Source organism: Phyllopteryx taeniolatus, chromosome 10, assembly GCF_024500385.1.
Source record: "Phyllopteryx taeniolatus isolate TA_2022b chromosome 10, UOR_Ptae_1.2, whole genome shotgun sequence".
Taxonomy (NCBI): domain Eukaryota; kingdom Metazoa; phylum Chordata; class Actinopteri; order Syngnathiformes; family Syngnathidae; genus Phyllopteryx; species Phyllopteryx taeniolatus.
In genome coordinates this window covers 5,233,468-5,255,737 of record NC_084511.1, presented here as the reverse complement: position 1 = coordinate 5,255,737, position 22,270 = coordinate 5,233,468, and the positions used below count along the sequence as shown (strand labels likewise).

Here is a 22,270-nt window from a genome sequence, read left to right as displayed (position 1 = left end):
ATTAGTCTGAGGAACATTAAAGTCCAAGGTGAAGTCTTACCAACTTGTCGACCTACTTATTCGCCATGAGGGAGTTTACCATTCTCCTGGCCAGGACAGAGAAGAATATCTTACCCTCCACATTGAGCAGGGCAATGCTTCTAAACAGGATGATGGTATTGGAGTTGTTCTCTTTTAATATGAATACACCAATGAGTCTCCACAGTATCATCACCACCTGTGAGCAGTTCAGTTCCAGGAGCTGACGCCGACCTTGCCTTCTTGATGATGACATGATCTTCTCACAGCTTTGGAGGGAAGGTGTCAAACGGCAGTGTTGTGAAGTAAAGTCAAACAAGGAACACCGTCTCACCCTCGGGCCAGGTGGGGATTGGCTGCATTGTGGGCCCTGTGGGTTGGGTGTCTTGCTCGCCTGAGGGTGTGGGTGGCGGAGCGCGTAGGGCGGCGGGTGGCATTTGGTCCCTGTGGCCTCCTCTGGGTGGCTGGTTGTCGGGGTGCCTTGGTGGGGCCGGTGGACCACTCTGGGTCCCTTGATGTGGGATGTGTCCCGTCCGCCGGGCTGCTCTTGGGTGGACTCCTGGGCCCGATCCCGTCTCTCGACTGATTAGGTGGGGTCCTCAGCCTCCGCTGTGCAGGCACAGCAATTACAAGACACTTCTGTCAGTCATTGCGCATGCGAAATGGTGTCAATTCACTTGCATGTGTCTGCAGTCACACACCCCTGGGACTTTTTCGCTGGGTGTGGGGCCACTCTCTTATTGCGACAAATAACTCATGAATATGCAAATTTATTGTGTAGCTCCTGAATAGATATTTATAATTTACATAGCCACTCCCACCACACTTCAGTTGTACAGCCAGGTTCACTACCCTTGTCCTGCATGCTGCCGCTCTTGTCCTGTCCTTCCTTCACAGGGTGTAGCACTACTGCCCATAAAACACTCATATCTGATGTCATTGTTCTAGATATATAATGATTTACTTTCCTCATCTTGTATAGAGTTAGTGTTTTGTCTTTTGTTTTCTTTTCTCAGTCCCCTCTTGAAACCTTGTTCTGTTCGACTGATCAACTCTGATTCTCAATAAATATCTATTATAATACAACCCCACCAACATGTCCATTACTATCTGCACCAATCATAACTCTCTCTCTCTGTCTGGGAGGCTCAGAACTACTTTGTCGAGCCCCTTCCAGAATTTCTCTTTCACATCCTACCTGTGGGGCACAGCCACTAATCACCTTATACAAACCCAATTCCAATGAAGTTGGGACGTTGTGTTAAACATAAATAGAAACAGAATACAATGATTTGCAAATCATGTTCAACCTATATTGAATTGAATACACTACAAAGACAAGATATTTAATGTCCAAACTGATAGACCTGATTGTTTTTAGCAAATAATCATTAACTTAGAATTTTATGGCTGCAACACGTTCCTGGGATAGGTGGCAAAAAAGACCTGAGAAAGTTGAGAAATGCTCAACAAACACCTGTTTGGAACATCCGACAGGTGAACAGGCTAATTGGAAACAGGTGGGTGCCATGATTGGGTATAAAAGGAGCTTCCTTAAATTGCTCAGTCATTCACAAGCAAAGATGGGGCGAGGTTCACCTCTTTGTGAACAATTGTGTGATAAAATAGCCGAACAGTTTAAGGACAATTTTCCCCAATGTACAATTGCAAGGAATTCAGGGATTTCATCATCTACGGTCCATAATATCATCAAAAGGTTCAGAGAATCTGGAGAAATCACTCCATGTAAGCAGCAAGGCCGAAAACCAACATTGAATGCACGTGACCTTCGATCCCCCAGATGGCACTGCATCAAAAACCGACTTCAACGTGTAAAGGATATCACCACATGGGCTCAGGAACACTTCAGAAAACCAATGTCAGTAAATACAGTTCAGCGCTACATCCGTAAGTGCAACTTGAAACTCTACGATGCACAGCAAAAGCCATTTATCAACAACACCTAGAAATGCCGCCGGCTTCTCTGGGCCCGAGCTCATCTAAGATGGACTGATGCAAAGTGTAAAAGTGTTCTGTGGTCCGACGAGTCCACATTTCAAATTGTTTTTGGAAATTGTGGACGTCGTGGCCTCCGGACCAAAGAGGAAAAGAACCATCCGGACTGTTATGGATACAAAGTTCAAAAGCCAGCATCTGTGATGGTATGGGGCTGTGTTAGTGCCAATGGCATGGGTAACTTACACATCTGTGAAGGCACCATTAATGCTGAAAGGTACATACAGGTTTTGGAGAAACATATGCTGCCATCCAAGTGACGTCTTTTTCATGGACGCCCCTGCTTATTTCAGCAAACAATGCCAAACCACATTCTGCACGTGTTACAACAGCGTGGCTTCGTAGTAAAAGAGTGCGGGTACTAGACTGGCCTGCCTGCAGTCCAGACCTGTCTCCCATTGAAAATGTGTGGCGCATTATGAAGCATAAAATATGACAACAGAGACCCCTGACTGTTCAACAGCTGAAACTGTACCTCAAACAAGAATGGGAAAAAATTCCACCTACAAAGCTTCAACAATTAGTGTCCTCAGTTCTCAAACGTTTATTGAATGTTGTTAAAAGAAAAGGCGATGTAACACAGTGGTAAACATGACCCTGTCCCAGCTTTTTTGGAACGTGTTGCAGCCATAAAATTCTAAGTTAATTATTATTTGCTAAAAACGATAAAGTTGATGAGGTTGCTGGGGCATTTGATTCAGATGCCTCCCGGGCGCCTCCCTGGTGAGGTGTTCTGGGCATGTCCCACCCGGAGGAGACCCCGGGGACGACCCAGGACACGCTGGAGAGACTACATCCTTCGGCTGGCCTGGGAACGCCTCGGGATCTCCCCGGAAGAGCTGGATGAAGTGGCTGGGGAGAGTGAAGTCTGGGTGTGTTATGTTTAACACAGCGTCCCAACTTCATTGGAATTGGGCCGGTACTAGGAAACCACAGCGACATCTTAATAACTCCACTGTGACACAGTAAAACTGTTCCGGCGTAAGAGGGATACAGATCCTCCTCTGCTTGACCTAACAGCCGAACACGACAAGAAAAAAGAAAAATCTGGAAAAGTTATGGAAATTGAAATGCCATTTTCCATGACCTTGAAAAGTTATGGGAAAATGAAATTTTCTATAAAGTTTTGGAAAAGTCATGGGAATATTGTGTGAATAATATTTTGGATGTGTAAAACATAAAATGGTGTAACGTGATTAAAATTATATTGCACACAAAAGTGCGACATGTTTGTAGTTTGCTAATGGCTTTGTCCACTCAACCTCTGTGTTTTTCGTGACCTACTGTTTGCCAGCTGTGGTTGAGGATACTGCACAGCAATCCTCAGAAGTGTTAGAGCTGCTTTGGGAGCTAAAAATGGCAAATAAGAATGGCACTATGCTGCCTAATCACATTAAAAATAAAAATAGATATTCCAGTTTTCGTATGCTTAAAGGATTTTCTCCCTGCAAGATTGCGTGCATCGGTTGCCTGACTTTTTTTTGTCACAACACACACCCTTGAAAGTTAGTAGTGTTTACCGAGTAGTCAACAACTATCACAATAATGTCTAATGTAGACTATGTTCTTCTAATCGTATTTTGATGTGTCCTTCCTCTCTGGTAGGAGTTCTTGGAGTTGACAGTAGAGACAAACTTTGAGCGGCCCCTACCCCCTCCTAAACTAACAGCCAGGAAACTTCGGTCACTTGCTGTCCAGACTATCCAGTCCTGGCAATCCTTTTATGGGTCAGCGTATAAGAAGTTGGAGCTGGGCTATCACTTTCTCAAACAGTTTAAAAAGGTGAGAAATATGATGTATCTTCTCATTACAAATGAAATAACATTTACACAACATCTACAGTAATTTATGTCCTTAAATGTGGAGTATTTTTAATCTTACAAATACATAGGCACACTATAGTCCTTTTTATCCCAACGACTAATCAGTAGGGATACACGATAACTGCTTTTTTTTCCCAACGATACCGATATGATAACAGATAACTTGCTGCTTCTCCACGCCGATACCGATAACCGATATCGTTTCAATGGATTATATTAGGAGTCTTCAACTATTTCCACGCCAAGGACTCCCAAACTGATGGAAAGCAGGAGCAAGCACCCCCTATGTATGTGTATTGTATATAATTGTTTTATATCAAACTAGATGTTTAATATAGTCTTTTTATTCATATAAAATATAATTACAATTAAAATAGTATTATACAAATATCACATCATTTATCTTATAACATATGTATTCAACGTGTAATGTCATATAATAAAAATAAAACGATGCCTTTTTATTGTCACATTACAAGTACAATATGACTGAGTTGCGATGTATCAATGTATTTTGTTATTGTGCAATCAATACTGTTGTCACATCTTCGTTAAAATACATCCATATTTGATTAGGTTAATGTTTGCTGATTTAAAAAAACAAAACAAAAAAATGTTGCTTTCATAGTGCAAACTTTTAAAACAATTGATGTAAAATTGTCAGGGTGAGATATCTTCTTTAAGGATGGTTAGGTTTACCAGCAATGTAAAGAGCATCTTCCCGCTCATAGACAGTCTTTGAAGTGTTATACTCTCAGTAGAAGTCAAACTAATTGTCGACTCGTCTCAGTAAAAGTGAACTCTGAAAACGGCTCATAACACATAGAATTGTGCTCTAAACGTTTCAGCCTTGGGAAACGTTTGTCTTTTTACTATATCTATCTGATTTTTGTATCAACACGAGAGACCTCTGTAAAAACAAGAAAAGAACGCCTTGTGGATGGAGCTTTCTTAATGAGTTCGCTGGCTGTCTAGCTTCACATACTGTAGTTGTGTGTCGTGAGGACAGCACAACTATAGTATTGATAAGTCCGTGAGGGAAACGGTCAGGAAAACGTTCATCCAAGCAGTCGAATTGAGGGAAACTGTCAGGAAAACGTTCATCAGCGACTGAATAGTGAAATCGTGAATACTGGCTATGACGCCTGTATCACCAGTGTTGTCAGGAATGTGCAACAGGTTTAGTTCAAGAGAGTACAAACACCGCCCTTAGAAGCCAATAGTAGATCAAGTGTCATGCGGTTTTGGAGGGCTACTTTACGAATTACATTAATTTCCACACGTGATGCCTCAAGAATGGTCAGGGTAGTGTTAACAAAACTAGAAAAGCGATAACTTAGAGTTTCATATCATAACATCAATTTGCCCACCCCAATTTGAGGAAATAGAGCCTTGGTACCTGTTCTCCAATACTTGCGATTGGTGGGGACATCTGTGCCCCAAACTGGATCGTGTTCTTTAAATTGGGCCTGACTGCGACGATGGGAACGAGGTGTGGCAGAGATACTGTATGACTGGTCTGTCAAAGCAATAGGGGCGGACCGACCTAACCAATCGGTAACGAGTTTAGTGTAGACACTGTGTCCACAAAGCCAGCACACGCCCTCAAAAGGCAACCTGCCCAACCGATCCGGTGCTGACATATAGGGAAGACAGGTCGTATCAAGAAGATCTTGGGAATTGTTCAGAGAGGAATTAGAGACAAAGGTTGTGCATGGTCCAGATATAGATTCGCAATAAGATTTTGGCACCTCCCCAACGTACACAAGCCTGGCCAAATAGGGTCTTGTTCATAGCAACACAGCATAATTTCACTCCGGGGTGAATGTGAACTGGGCCAAACAAAGGCACCACACCCGAATTATTAGTGCGTTTAAAACCATCAAAAGTTTGTGTCACACTGATGTAGGGGAGAGGAGAACCTGTTTCAGCAAAGACGTTTGATTAAGGTATTGTGGATTGACAAAAGAAACTAAGGTCAGAGGAAAGAGTGATGATGCATTAGAACGTGGGGAAGGCACAATGTGGGTTTGCGTCAGCATGCGGGATGAAAGAACAAACATAGCAGTTAGAATGATATTGAGAGCGTGCCACATGAAGGGCAATCAGAAACGAAACATTCATGCTGTAGGAGGTGCAATTAGCAGAAGTAGTGGCGATCGTATGGAACCAAAGAAGCTCGTCATAGTTGTCAAGTCTCGTAAGGTACAAAATTGTGTCAACTGTCAAAGTGGGAGCATCAATACACAATTTGATCATGGTAACCATGGCGATTAATGCCAAACCGCCAAGCAGACCCCCTGAAGATGTCATCGTCGTCGTCTTTTCTTCTGCTGAGTTACGCAAGTGTGCGCGTGTATGTGTTATTAGTTCAACCTTTACGGTCATCTGTCGTAGAAGGTGAGGGAAGTGGAGGAGTCGTGACCATAGGAGGTGCTGGGACCTTCTTGCACTGTGACGCGTGAACCAACTTACCTTTTTCAGCGACTTTCATTGTAGTGGTGGTTATGAGGAGGACTTGGAAAGGCCCCCAGCGCTGATGTCTCCACGTTATCCACCGGAAGTTCTTAATCCGCACGAAGTTGCTGGGTTTGATGTCATGCAGGGGTCCGTCGGCCAGCCTTGGGAGTGCTGATTGGACTTGTTTCCTGAAATTGATTAGTTGATAATGTGCAATACCTGAACAATCTGTATGGATCCGGTCCAATGGAGTCCAATGGAGTGCCTGCAAAAACAATCTAAAAAAGGGATAGGGGGCACACACATCCTCATATATATTTGACCTAATTTAATTGACTTTCCAACATTTATTTGGAGTTGGTAGCTATCATGTGTTCTGAGGTCAAATTGAAATCTGTCAGAATGCCGTCAGAGAAAACCTTTTGAAGAAATTTTGGTCAATTGTGCCCGCCGAGGGAAGTCATGGCTATGATGTGGCCCGTGACAAAAATGAGTTTGACACCCCTGCTCGAGACATTTTACAAACATTTGGGCGGAATTAAAGCTCCAGCTAGGTACTTTTCCTTTCCCCCAAAAGCCCATGTCTGTGTCAACACAAGATCATGTAAATAATGAGTGAAGGGTTTTGAGTAGTTTGGCAATCGAATGACTTTCTTCTGTTGGATAAAATCTGCCTCCACATTTTTTGTCCAAGGGATCTCTGGGGTTGAGGTCACCAAGGTGGTTAAAAAGCTCCTTGGTGGCAAAGCCCCAGGGGTGGATGAGATTCGCCCGGTGTTCGTAAAGGCTCTAGAAGTTGTGGGGCTGTTCTGGTTGACACACCTCTGCAACATCATGTGGACATCGGGGACAATGCCTCTGGATTGGCAGACTGTGGTTTTCGTCCTGGCCGTGGAACAGTGGACCAGCTCTACACCCTCAGCTGGGTCCTCGCGGGTGCATCGAAGGTCGCCCAACCAGTCTACATGTGTTTTGTGGATTTGGAGAAGGACCCGATTCCGGTGAGGGTTGGACTCCGCCAAGGCTGCCCTTGGTCACCGATTCTGTTCATAACTTTTATGGACAGAATTTCTAGGCGCAGCTGAGGCGTAGAGGGGCTCTAGTTTGGTGGCCTCCGGATTGCATCTCTGCTTTTTGCAGATGATGTGGTTCTGTTGGCTTCATCAAGCCGTGATCTCCAACTCTCACTGGAGCGGTTCACAGCCGAGTGTGAAGCGGCTGGGATGAGAATCAGCACCTCCAAATCTGAGACCATGGTCCTCAGTCAGAAAAGTGTGGCATGCCCTCTCCAGGTCGGGGATGAGATCCTGCCCCAAGTGGAGGAATTCAAGTATCTTGGGGTCTTGTTCACGAGTGAGGGGAGAATGGAACGGAAGATCGACAGGCGGATCGGTGCAGCGTCTGCAGTGATGCAGACTTTTTATCGGTCCATTGTGGTAAAGAAGGAGCTAAGCCGAAAGGCGAAGCTCTCAATTTACCGGTCGATCTATCTTCCTACCCTCACCTATGGTCACGAGCTGTGGGTCGAACAGGATCCCAGATACAAGCGCCCGAAATACGTTTCCTCCGCAGGGTGTCCGGGCTCTCCCTGAGAGGGAGGGTGAGAAGCTCGGTCATCCAGGAGGATCTCAGACTAGAGCCGCTGCTCCTCCACATTGACAGGAGCCAGATGCCCCAGGTGGCTGGGGCATCTGGTTCGGATGCCTCCTGGACGCCTCCTGGATGCCTCCTGGACACCTCCTGGATGCCTCCTGGATGCCTCCTGGACGCCTCCCTGGTGAAGTCTCACCGGGAGGAGACCCTGGTGACGACCCAGGACACGCTGGAGAGATTACGTCTCTCGGCTGGCCTGGAAACGCCTTGGGATTCCCCCGGAAGAGCTGGATGAAGTGGCTGGGGAGAGGGAAGTCTGGGCGACACTGCTAAAGCTGCTGCCCCCGCAATCTGACCTCGGATAAGCGTTAGAAGATGGATGGGATTCCAATGACACGGTCAGTTAAGGATAATTACTGATCCAGGACCTGCAGTAATTTGTCATGCCCAAACGTAACATCTGCATCATTCTTCGGTTTTTCGTCTGAAGGTTGGGGGGTTTGAAATTTAGTTTTTCAGACGACTATTACAATATATCTTTGCTGACTGTATGCCAATATCAGCTTAGAATTTCAGCAAGGTTACTGTGTTCCTTTTTCAACCAATAGTCTACAAGTGTGTATATATATATATATATATATATATATATATATATATATATATATATATGTATACCGCATGTGGGAAGCCATTATATCATACCATATTGACCTAATGACAAATGTGCACAATTTAGTCTGTATCGCTTCATATGTCAACCCAAATAGGTGAATGTGCCATAATGAGTTCAAAATTACAGACAATATTGGTGCTGTGTTTGCAGCCTGTTGAACTGGCTCTAAGTGAATCTATAAATTCAGATTTTGTGGCAATCAATTACAGTGGATACGGAAAGAATTCAGAACCCCTGAAATGTATATTGTTATATATTGGAATATGTATATTGTTATATATTGCAGCCATTTGCTAAAATAATTTAAGTTATTTTTTTCCTCATTAATGTACACAAAGCATCCCATATTGACAGAAAAAAACGGAATTGTTGAAATTTTTGCAGATTTATTAAAAAATAAAAACTGAAATATCCCACAGCCATAATTATTCAGACACTTTGCTGTGACACTCATATATTTCTTCTGATCATCTTTGAGCTGGTTCTACACCTTCATTGGAGTCCAGCTGTGTTTGATTATACTGATTGGACTTGAGTAGGAAAGCCACACACCTGTCTATATAAGACCTTACAGCTCACATTGCATGTCAGAGCAAATGAGAATCATGATGTCAAAGGAACTGCCTGAAGAGCTCAGAGACAGAATTGTGGCAAGGCACAGATCTGGCCAAGGTTACAAAAAAATTCCTGTTGCACTTAAGGTTCCTAAGAGCACAGTGGCCTCCATAATCCTTAAAAGGAAAATGTTTGGGATGACCAGAAACCTTCCTAGAGCTAACCATGTGGCCAAACTGAGCAATCAGGGGAGAAGATACTTGGTGAGAGAGGTAAAGAAGAACCCAAAGATCACTGTGGCTGAGCTCCAGAGATACAGTCGGGAGACGGGAGAAAGTTCTACAAAGTCAACCATCACTGCAGCCCTCCACCAGTCGAGGCTTCATGGCAGAGTGGCCCGACGAAAGCCACTCCTCACTGCAAGGCACATGAAAGCCCGGATGGAGTTTGCTAAAAAAAAAAAAACACCTAAGGGACTCCAAGTTGGTGAGAAATATGATTCTCTGGTCTGATGAGACCAAGATAGAACTTTTTGGGTTTAATTCTAAGCGGTATGTGTGAAGAAAACCAGGCACTGCTCATCACCTGTCCAATACAGTCCCAACAGTGAAGCATGGTGGTGGCAGCATCATGCTGTGGAGATGTTTTTCAGCTACAGGGACAGGATGACTAAATGCAATCGAATGAAAGATGAATGCGGCCAAGTACAGGGGATATCCTGGAAGAAAATCTTCTCCGGAGTGTTCAGGACCTCAGACTGCGCCGAAGGTTCACCTTCCAACAAGGCAATGACCCTAAACATTCAGCTAAAATAACAGAGAGGCATCAGAACAACGCTGTGACTGTTGTTGAATGGCCCAGCCAGAGCCCTGACTTAAACCCAATTGAGCATCTCTGGAGAGACTTGAAAATGGCTGTCCACCAACGTTCACCATCCAACCTGACCGAACTGGAGAGGATCTGCAAGGAGAAATGGCAGAGAATCCCCAAATCCAGTTGTGAACAATTTGTTGCATCATTCCCAAAAAGACTCATGGCTGTTTTAGCTCAAAAGGGTGCTTCGACTAAATACTGAGCAAAGGGGTCTGAATACTTATGGCTGTGTGATATTTCAGTTTTTCTTTTTTAATAAATCTGCAAAAATTTCAACAATTCTGTTTTTTTTCCCGTTATGTGGTGCTGTGTGTACATTAATGAGGGAAAAAATGAACTTTAATGATTTTAGCAAATGGCTGCAGTATGAGAAAGACTGAAACATTTAAGGGGGTCTGAATACTTTCTGTACCCACTGTATGTGTCAAACATAACATGTAACGTCTGATGCGACTTTTGTACACAAGAGCCCAAAACGACAAAATACACCCCCCAACCCCAAAAAAAAACAAAAAAAACATTCCAACAACCAAAAAGCGGTCCATACCGGACGGAAATTGTCCCAATGGATATCGACTCAAATACTGGAACAATACCGTCAACAGCATCTGTGTGAAGTGGATGCTGGCAGTGTTGGGGGCTGGGCAGTTTAGGTTCAATCGAATTGGCGGATAGGTCCTGATTAAGACTATATTTGCTGGTAGCCCAATCGGTGGGATTTGACTTGAGAAATGTCAAGGAAGCAGAACATTGCGCATGAAGTTCAATTCGTAATAAGGATGCAATGCAAATAAGATAAGCATAAGGCTTTCATCTATATACTTAAAGCTCAAAGTTTGTGTGTTTGTTTTCAAAGAACCGCCCTCCCGCACGCTCCGGCACGTTCCTGCACGTTCCTGCACGACTCCTAGGTTTCATCGCCCTCTTTAAATACCAAACTAATAGCACATATCATAACGGATAATTCTTACTATTACATGCGACCAAGGACATGTAAAAACATGCAGAAACGTACTATAAAGGCTGACGTCACTGGGGCTATCTCGCACGCAGTTTGCCTTTATACTCGCGTGCAACCCACGCGTGCTGTTTTGAAAGTGTCCTGCAGTTCTCCTCCAAGTCGGGGGTGTCGCTACGGCTGGTATTGGCTAGGACGTCACAGGGTGGAGTTTACGCTGCATTTTTTTGGCCATTTCCAGTAGCCGTTTTTACTTTCCTTTCTGTAACAAGGAACAAAGCAACAACAATTGCGACCGTGGCACAGTGCTGATCCCTCATGCAGTCCCACCCCCACCTTAAACTCCTCTGTCACAGGTACAGCACACCTCATCATTGTTCTGCTGCCCTCATACATGTCCTGTATTATTGTACCATACTTCTCTGCCGCTCCAGACTTCCGCATGCTGTACCACAGTTCCTCTCTGGGTACTCTGTCATAGGCCTTCTATAGATCCACAAAGACACAATGTGGCTTCTTTTGACCTTCTCTGTGCTTTTCCATCAATATCCTCAAGGCAAATAATGCATATGTGGTACTCTTTCCAGGCGTGAAACCATACTGTTGCTCGCAAATACTCACTTCTGTCCTGAGTCGAGCCTCCACTACTCTTTCCCATAACTTCATTGTGTGGCTCATCGACTTTGTTCCTCTGTAGTTCCCACAGGTCTGCACATCACCCTTGTTCTTAAAAATGGGCACAGCACACTTTTCATCCATTCCTCAGGCATCTTCTCACCAGTTAGAATTCTGTTGAACAAGCTGGTCAAAAACTCCATACCCGCCTCTCCTAGATGCTTCCATACCCCCACAGGAATGTCATCAGGACCAACTGCCTTTCCATTTGTCATCCTCTTGAGTGCCTTTTTAACTCCCCCCTTACTAATAATTGCTACTTCCTGGTCCACCTCACTTACCTCTTCTACCCTTCCTTCGCTCTCATTTTCCTCATCTCTATCCCTCTGCCTGGCCAACCTGTATAGATCATTTTCTCCTTCTTTAGTGTCCAACCTGGCATACGTCATCATATGCCTCTTGTTTGGCCTTTGCCACCTCTACCTTTGCCCTATGTCGCATCTCAATGTATTCCTTTCTCCTCTACTCGGTCCTCTCAGTGTCCCACTTCTTCTGAGCTAACTTCTTTCCTTGTGTGATTTCCTGTACTTTGAGGTTCCACCACCAGGTCTCCTCTCCTTTCCTGCCAGAAATACACCAAGTACTCTCCTGCCTGTCTCTCTGATCACGTTGGCTATAGTGGGCCAGTCTTCTGGAAGCTCCTCCTGTCCACCGAGAGCCTGTCTCACCTCTTCCCGAAAAGCCTCACAACACTCTTCCTTTCTCAGCTTCCACCACATGGTTCTCTACACTGCCTTTGTCTTCTTAATTTCCTCCCCACCACCAGAGTCATTTTACACACCACCATCCTATGCTGTTGAACCACACTCTCCCCTACCACTACCTTACAGTCAGTAACCTCCTTCAGATTACATTGTCTGCTCAAGATGTAATCCACCTGTGTGGTTCTACCTCCGCTCTTGTAGGTCACCCTATGTTCCTACCTCTTCTGGAAAAAAGTGTTCACTCCAGCCATTTCCATCCTTTTTGCAAAGTTTCCCACTATCTGTCCCTCCAAGTTCCTTTCCTGGATGCCGTACTTACCCATTACTTCTTCATCACCCCTGTTCCTTCACTAACATGTCCATTACAATCTTCACCAATCACAACTCTCTCTCTGTCTGTGATGCTCAGAACTACTTCGTCTAGCTCCTTCCGGAATTTCTCTTTCACCTCTAGGTCACGTCCTACCTGTGGTGCATAGCTGCTAATCACGTTATATATAACACCCTAAATTTCGAGTTTCAGCCTCATCACTCGATCTGATACTCTTATCACCTCCAAGACATTCTTAGCTAACTCTTCTTTTAAAATAACCCCTACTCCATTTCTCTTCCCATCTACGCCATTGTAAAATAATTTAAACCCTGCGCCTAAACTTCTAGCCTTACCGCCTTTTCACCTGCTTTCCTGGACATACAATATATCAACCTTTCTCCTAATCATCATGTCCACCAACTCTTGAGCTTTTCCTGTCATAGTCCCAACATTCAAAATCCCCACATTCAATTTGAGGCTTTATGCTTTCCTTTTCTCTTTATGCCTAAGAACCCGCTTTCCACCTCTCCTTTGTCTTTGACCCATCCATCCATCCATTTTCTACCGCTTATTCGGGGTCGGTTCGCGGGGGAAAGTAGCTTTAGCAGGGATGCCCAGACTTCCCTCTCCCTACCCACTGCATCCAGCTCTTCTGGGGGGATCCCGCGGCGTTCCCAGGGCAGCCGAAAGACGTAGTCTCTCCAGCGTGTCCTGGGTCGTCCCCGGGGTCTCACCAGGGAGGCGTCCGGGAGGCATCTGAATCAGATGCCCCAGCCACTTCATCTCGCTCCTTTCGATGTGGAGGAGCAGCGGCTCTACTCTGAGATCCTCCCCGATGACCGACCCACAGTTCGTGACCATAGGTGAGGGTAGGAACATAGATCGACCGGTAAATTGAGAGCTCCGCCTTTTGGCTTAGCTCATTCTTTACCACAATGGACCGATACAAACTCGTGAACAAGACCCCAAGATACTTTAACTCCTCCACTTGGGGCAGAATCTCATCCCCAACCTGGAGAGGGCACGCCACCCTTTTCCGACTGAAGACCATGGTCTCAGATTTGGGGGTGCTGATTCTCATCCAAGCCGCTTCACACTCTGCTGCAAACTGATTCAGTGAGAGTTGGCTTGATGAAGCCAACAGAACCACATAATCTGCAAAAAGCAGGGATGCAATACTGAGGCCACCAAACCGGACCCCCTGTACGCCTCGGCTGCTCCTTGAAATTCTGTCCATAAAAGTTATGAACAGAATCGGTGACAAAGGGCAGCCTTGGCGGAGTCCAACCCTCACCGGAAATAAGTCCGACTTACTTCCGGATATGCGGACCAAACTCTGACTCCGGTCGTACAGGATCAGCCCGTATCAGGTGGTTCGGTACCCCATACTCCCGAAGCACCCCCCACAGGACTCCCCGAGGGGCATGGTCGAACGCCTTCGCCAAGTCCACAAAACACATGTATACTCGTTGGACAAACTCTCATGCACCCTCGAAGACCCTGCCGAGGGTGTAGAGCTGGTCCACTGTTCCACACAGCTCCTCCTGAATCTGAGATTCGACTTCTCGACGGACCCTCCTCTCCTGCACCCCTGAATAGACCTTACCAGGGAGGCTGAGGAGTGTGATCCCCTGTACTTGGAACACACCCTCCAGTCCCCTTTCTTAAAAAGGGGGACCACCACCCCAGTCTGCCAATCCAGAGGCACTGTCCCCAATGTCCATGCGATGTTGCAGAGGCGTGTCAACCAGGACAGCCCACAACATCCAGAGCCTTTAGGAACTCCGGGCGAATCTCATCTACCCCCGGGGCCTTGTCACCGAGGAGCTTTTTAACTACCTCGGTGACCTCAACCCCAGAGATAGGAGAGCCCGCCTCAGAGACCCCAGATTTTGCTTCCTCATGGGAAGGCGTGTCGGTGGCATTGAGGAGGTCTTCAAAGTATTCTCCCCACCGACTCACAACGTCCCAAGTCGAGGTCAGCAGCGCCCCATACCCACTATACACAGTGTTGATGGTGCACTGCTTCCCCTCCTGAGACGCCGGATGGTGGACCAGAATTTCCTTGAAGCCGTCCGGAAGTCTTTCTCCATGGCCTCACCAAACTCTTCCCATACCTGAGTTTTTGCTTCAGAGACCACCAAAGCTGCATTCTGCTTGGCCAGCCGGTACCCATCAGCTGCCTCAGGAGTCCTACAGGCCCAAAAGGCCCGATAGGACTCCTTCTTAAGCTTGACGGCAACCCACACTGTTTGTGTCCACCAACGGGTTCGGGGATTGGCGCCATGACAGGCACCGACCACCTTACGGCCACAGCTCCGGTCGGCCGCCTCAGCAATGGAGGTGCGGAACATGGTCCACTCGGACTCGATGACCCCTGCCTTTCCCGGAACATGAGCAAAGTTCTGTCGGAGGTGGGAGTTGAAACTCCTTCTGACAGGGGATTCTGCCAGACGTTCACAGCAGACCCTCACAATACGTTTGGGCCTGCACGTCGGACCGGCATCTTACCCACCATCGTAGCCAACTCACCACCACGTGGTGATCAGTTGACAGCTCCGCCCCTCTCTTCACCCAAGTGTCCAAGACATGCGGCCGCAAGTCCGATGACAACTCCAGAGTGGAAGAGAGTCCAACCCCACTCGATAGGGCTGGTACCACAGCCCAAGCTGTGTGTGTGGAGGCTTGACTTTCCCTATCCACTGGTCACGTATTCCTTTTTCACTTGGAAAGCCAAAATAAAAATAAAAACTTGCCCCTGCCTGAACCATTTGTACAACCAAATGCCACACAATAAACCATGGTGACATTGTTAAATCCACGACACGACAACAAATATACAAGGACGGGAACAATAGCACACAACGCTGAATGAACAGGATGTTTGGCTTGTATGACATCACAGTGCCGGAAAATGACGAAGACCGGAAGGCACCGCATGCAAAAAGCAGCAGGCGCGTTCTGCATCATATTTATCGATTTAACTGCTGTATATCTGCTCTATAATCACTTTGAAATGGCAGTGGTGGTTTGTCAAGGGGTTCTAGAGTTATCAAGAATTAAAAAAAAAAAAATCTTTGTCCTCTGACCTTTAAGGCTAGGGAAGCTACTTTCAGGGTACATGACACCGTAGCGTTCAGGGAAGCACGATGAGAGCTAGCTGCGGACATCAGGAGGGCTAAAGAAGTATATGCAAAAAAAAAATCCAGGGCCAATTCACCTCGGAGTATGTGGAAAGGCATCAAGTGCATCACAAATTACAACACCAAGGATCCAAATGCCCAGGAGACCCATCCCTGCCAGATGCCCACAACCATTTCTTTTCCCACTTTGGGACCCCAACAACGTCACCACGCGATGACACACCCCTCAGTTGACTCAGCAGACATGAGGAAGACCCTGCAAATAATGAAACCCCATAAGTGCACAGGTCCTGACAACATCCCAGGGTGGATACTGAATGATTGTGCCCACCAGCTGGAAGACGTGCAGACATTTTTAACACCTCGCTCCAACTCGCGTCTGTCCCAACCTGCCTAAAGTCTACCTCATCATTCCTGTATCCAGGAGCCCCACAGTGACAGGTCTGAATGACTATCTGCCAGTAGCCCTCACTCCAATAGTCATGAACTTCTTTGAGAAGCTGATCATGGCACAGATCAAATACTCCATTGACGTCACTGTGGACTCTCATCAGTACGCATACAGGAGGAGAACCGCTCCACTGATAATGCAATCTCATCAGTTGTATACACAGCCCCCACCTTGAGAGGAAGAACTTCCATGTACACCTGCTCTTCCTGGATTTCACCTCTGCTTTCAACTCTTATCATTCCACACAGCCTGGTGAAAAACCTGAGCATTCTATGACTCAGTCCATCACTGGTGAACTGGGTCCAGGACTTCCTGACCAACAGACCACAGACTGTCAGAATCCACAATGTTGTCTCCTCCTCCATCACCCTCAGCACTGGCACCCCCCAGGGCTGTTTGCTGAGCCCACTCCTGTTCACACTACTGACCTATGAATGCTCAGCAAAATTCCCGAGCTGTCATATAGTGAAGTGTGGAGACGACACAGCAGTGGTGGGATGCATCACAAAAAACTATGAGTCCGAGTACAGAGAGGTAGAACATCTAGTGGACTGGTGTAAAGATATCATTCTTTGCATCAATGTGAAAAAGACTAAGAAGATGGCGATAAACTTCACACATCACACCCCATTCCCCCCCTGCACATCGGAGGAGCAGCAGTGGAAGTGGTCTCTCACTACAAGTACCTTGGAGTCAACATTTCTGAGGAACTCACCTGTAGCCGAAACACTATCTGCTCAAGAAGGCACAGCAACATCTGTACTTCGTCCAGCGGCTGCAACGTGCCAGACTGCAGAGCGGTGTCTTGAGGAACTTTGATTGATGAGTGGTGGAGAGCGTCCTCAGCACCAGCATCACTGTGTGGCACAAGTGCTCAGCTGCAGAGAGATAGGCACTACAAAGGATAATAAAGACTGCTCAGACATCTACGCACATCTTCACCAATAGGTGCAGAAAGAGGGCTCTCTGTATTATCAAGGAATCAACCCACCCCTCAAACCCTCTATTCCATCCGCTCAACTCTGGCAGGAGGCTAAGGAGCATCCAATGCAGGACTACCAGGCAGAGAAACGGCATCTTTCTGGAAACTGTTCGACTTTTAAACGAGAACAGTGCTCTGTAGCCCCGACATCAACCCATGCCTATTCATTCCTGCCCGATAAACACTTGATTCTTTTGAACTACAAGGACCATGGAAATATTGAACTATTATGTGCAATTCAAGCCTGTGACGTTTGTATTTTCGCTGTATCCAATTCCTTGCTGCATTTGCACCCAGGGCCAGTTCTAGCCATGCATACTTGAGGGGGCAGGCAGATATGTTAAGGGGGCTTGATGTAACGGCATATTTTTATCCATCCATCCATTTTTTTGTACCACTTATCCTCACTAGGGTCGCGGGCGTCCTGGAGCCTATCCCAGCTGACTCTGGGCAAGAGGCGGAGTACACCCTGAACTGGTTGCCAGCCAATCGCAAAGCACACATAGACAAACAACCATTCACACACACATTCACACCTACGGGCAATTTAAAGTCTTCAATTAACCTACCATGTATGTTTTGGGACTGTGGAAACCAGAATACCCGGAGAAATCCAACGCAGTCATGGGAAGAACATGCAAACTCCACACAGTGGTGGCCCGATTTGAAATTGGGTCCTTAGAACTATGAGGCAGTTGCTAACCAGTCGTTCACCGTGCCGCCGCATATTTTAAATTAATTTTTTAATTATCATTATTTACTATGACTGTATCTTAACGATTGCTACATGGCATCTTTCACAACTTCAGATCCGAGCCGTCTATGTTTGTCAAGTATGTCAAAAATACACAATTTGTCTCCGGTCGAGTTGGAGCTGCTCTAGTATGACAATAGACAGTCCTCAAGGGTGGGTAGGGGGGTACCGACGATTTTTCCGGCAGTCCTGATTGTCTTTTGTAGTCAGAGTTTGTCCTTTTTTGTGGAGCACCAAACCAGACTGTGCTGGATGAACATAGGACTGATTTGATGACTGCTGTGTAGAACTGCCTCAACAGCCCCTGTGGCAGGCCGTGCTTCCTCAGAAGCCGCAGAAATTACATCCTTTGATTAGCCTTTTTGAGTTTGTTTTAACTTTTTATTGTATTGCATTTTCTGACTCTATTTATATTTAACAAGTCTCGATACTTATTGGCCTCATCTGTGGGTATCAAATATCTTCTTCTTTTCCTTTCGGCTTGTCCCGGTAGGGGTCACCACAGCGTGTCATCCATTTCCATGTAAGCGTATCTCCTGCGTCTTCCTTTCTAACACCAACTGCTCTCATGTCTTCCCTTACTACATCCATCAACCTTCTTTTTGGTCTTCCTCTCGCTCTCTTGCCTGGCAGCTCCATCCTCATCATCCTTCTATCAATATACTCACTAGCTCTCCTCTGGACGTGTCCAAACAGTCGAAGTCTGCTCCCTCTAACTTTGTCTCCAAAACATCTCACATTGGCTGTGCCTCTGATGAGCTCCTTTCTAATCCTGTCCAACCTGCTCGCTCCTAGAGAGAACCTCAACATCTTCATTTCCTCCACCTCCAGCTCTGCTTCCAGTTTTCTCTTCAGTGCCACTGTTTCTGATCCGTACATGATGGCTGGCCTCACCACTGTCTTATAAACTTTGCCCTTCATCCTAGCAGAGACTCTTCTGTCACACAATACACCAGACACATTCCTCCACCCGTTCCAACTTGCTTGGACCCGTTTCTTAACTTCCTTACCACACTCACCATTGCTCTAGACTGTCGTCTCCAAGTATTTAAAGTCCTATCTCTTCTCCCTCACTCTTCCCCCTCCACGCCTCTCATTCATGCACATATATTGTCTTACTTCGACTAATCTTAATTCCTCTCTTTTGCAGTGCATGCCTCCACCTTTCTAACTGTTCCTCCACCTGCTCCCTGCTTTCACTGCAGATCACAATGTCATCCGCAAACATCAAAGTCCACGAGGATTCCAGTCTAACCTCATCAGTCAGCCTATCCATCACCACAGCAAACAGGAAGGGGCTCAGGGCTGATCCCTGATCCAGTCCCACCTCCACCTTAAATTCCTGGTCACACCTACAGCACACCTCACCACTGTTCTGCTGCCCTCATACATGTCCTATATTATTCGAACATAATTCTCTGCCACTCCAGACTTCCGCATACAGTACCACAGTTCCTCTCTGGGTACTCTGTCAAACGCTCTAGATCTACAAAGACACAATGTCGCTCCTTCTGACCTATGTACTTTTCCATCAACATTCCCAAGGCAAATCATGCATCTGTGGTACTCTTTCTTGACATGAAACCATACTGTTGCTCGCAAATACATTTGTCCTGAGTCTAGCCTCCACTACTATTTCCCATAACTTCATTGTGTGGCTCATCAACTTTATTCCTCTGTAGTTCCCACACCTCTGCACCTCATCTGTGGTACTCTTTCTTGACATGAAACCATACTGTTGCTCGCAAATACATTTGTCCTGAGTCTAGCCTCCACTACTATTTCCCATAACTTCATTGTGTGGCTCATCAACTTTATTCCTCTGTAGTTCCCACACCTCTGCACCTCATCACACCTGTTCTTAAAAACGGGCAATAGCACACCTTTCGTCCATTTCGCAGGCATCTTCTCACGTGCTAGAATTCTGTTGAACAAGCTGGTCAAAAACTCCCCAGCCACCTCTCCTAGATGCTTCCATACCTCCACAGGAATGTCATCAGGACCAACTGCCTTTCCATTTGTCATCCTCTTTCATGCCTTTCTATCCTCCCCCTTACTAATCATTGCCACTTCCTGGTCCATCACACTTGCCTCTTCTACTCTTCCTTCGCTCTCATTTTCCTTACTCATCAACTCCTCAAAGTATTCTTTCCATCTATCCAGCACACTACTGGTGCTGTGTCAACACATTTTCATCTATATCCTTAATTACCTTAACCTGCTGCACATACTTCCCATCTCTATCCCTCTGTCTGGCCAACCTGTATAGATCATTTTCTCCTTTAGTGTCCAACCTGGCATACATATCATCTTATGCCTCTTGTTTGGCCTTCGCCACCTCTACCTTCGTCCTTCGTCTCATCTCCATGTATTCCTTTCTCCTCTCCTCTGTCCTCTCATTGTCCCACTTCTTCTTAGCTAACCTCTTTCCTTGTATGATTTCCTGTACTTTGAGGTTCCACCACCAAGTCTCCTTTTCCCCTTTCCAGCCAGAAGATACACCAAGTACTCTCCTGCCTGTCTCTCTGATCACCTTGGCTATAGTGGGCCAGTCTTCTGGAAGCTCCTCCTGTCCACCGAGAGCCTGTCTCACCTCTTCCTGAAAAGCTGCACAACACACTTCCTTTCTCAGCTTCCATCACATGGGTCTCTCCTCTGCCATTGTCTTCTTAATGTTCCTCCCCGTCATTTTACATATCACCATCCTCTGCTGTCGAACCACACTCCCCCTACCACTACCTTACAGTCAGTAACCTTCAGATTACATCGTCTGCACAAGATGTAATCCACCTGCGTGCTTCTACCTCCGCTCTTGTAGGTCACTTTATGTTCCTGCCTCTTCTGGGAAAAAAGTGTTCACTACAGCCATTTCCATCTGTCCCTCCAAGTTCCTTTCCTGGATGCCAAACTTACCAAACAACCTCTTCATCACCCCTGTTTCCTTTACCAACATGTCCATTACAATCTGCATCAATCAAGACTCTCTCTTTCTGGGATGCTCAGTACTACTTCATCTAGCTCCTGCCAGAATTTCTCTTTCACCTCTAGGTCATATGGGGCATAGCCACTGATCACATTATACATAATACCCTCGATTTCAGGTTTCAGCCTGATCACTCGATCTGATACTTTTTTCACCTCCAATACATTCTTAGCTAACTCTTCCTTTAAAATAACTGCTACTCCATTTCTCTTCCCATCTAAACCATGGTAAAATAATTTAAACCCAGCCCATAAACGTCAAGCCTTAGTGCCTTCCCCCCTGCTCTCCTGGACACACAATATATCAACCTTTCTCCTAATCATCATGTCAACCAACTCCCGAACTTTTCCTGTCATAAATCCTAATATTCCAAGTCCCCACATTTAGTTCTAGGCTCTGTGCTTTCCTCTTCTCTTTCTGTCTAAGAACCTGCTTTCCACCTCTCCTTCGTCTTTGACCCGCAGTTGCTAAATTTCCAGCAGTGTCCTGCAGGTTGACGGCTCCGGTGGCAGAAGTTGTTAACCCGGTCCATGCCCGATCCGGGATGGAATTCTTTAGATTAACGCTCATATTTTTTTAGCAAAGTTTTAAGCCGGATGCCCTTCCGGATGCCACCCTCGGCATTTATCCAGGCTCGGGACTGGCCTACAGTTTGCACTGGCTTGTGCCCCCCATAGGGCTGCATTCAAATTTCTTACCATAGCATGTGTAAAGGTGTGTTGGTATGACAATTGAAGTCCTTGCTCTGCATTGAATGCAGTCCCAGCTGGCAATGAAATTGATCCTTTGAGCAGTATTCTGAAATATGTACAAATATATAAATTTCTAATACCACCTCATAATGTCCACATTTGTTTTGGTTTTCTTAGGTGGACTTCCAGGATGCTGAGGCTAGGACAGTAGCAGAGCGGGAAAGAGAGACTGAGAGACAAAGGAAAATGGAGAGAATATACATTGAGAGACTGAAAGCAGCCATGAGAGACATGGAGGGTAAATGCAAAGTACACTACTCCCAGGAAGATATATTCTGCTTTCCTGTAAAATTTCAGGTTGAACCTAAAATGCACTTACCAATGGCAAAATGGGAAAAAGACCTCTCAGTGTCAACTGGCAATGATTACTGGGCACAAATCTGTAGAAGAGGGCGAAGAGCCAGGGTGAGAGCAAGCAGGGTGGAGCCCGAGCCATTGTCCGCCTATGAAAAGGTTGCGCGGACTTCTAAAGCCCTATTCCCCTTGTCCACGCTGTCCCTCTGTCTGTCCCCTAAAACCCTTCTCTGTCTGGCTGCATTTTCAA

General features: G+C 46.1%; 1 protein-coding gene across 17 annotated transcripts in view; it reads left to right on the top strand.

Annotated features, from left to right (window-relative positions):
• The window catches only part of uvssa (UV-stimulated scaffold protein A), a 144,020-nt gene that overhangs the window by 27,751 nt on the left and 93,999 nt on the right, over nt 1–22,270 (top strand). For all 17 annotated transcript variants that reach the window (XR_009790353.1, XR_009790354.1, XR_009790356.1 and 14 more), the window contains 2 exons: nt 3,640–3,816; nt 21,844–21,964. Coding sequence is in view for 11 of the 17 variants with exons in the window: in XM_061786602.1 (XP_061642586.1) it covers nt 3,640–3,816; nt 21,844–21,964 (298 nt within the window). In the remaining 6 variants the exon portion in view is untranslated. The remainder of the gene's footprint in view (nt 1–3,639; nt 3,817–21,843; nt 21,965–22,270) is intronic.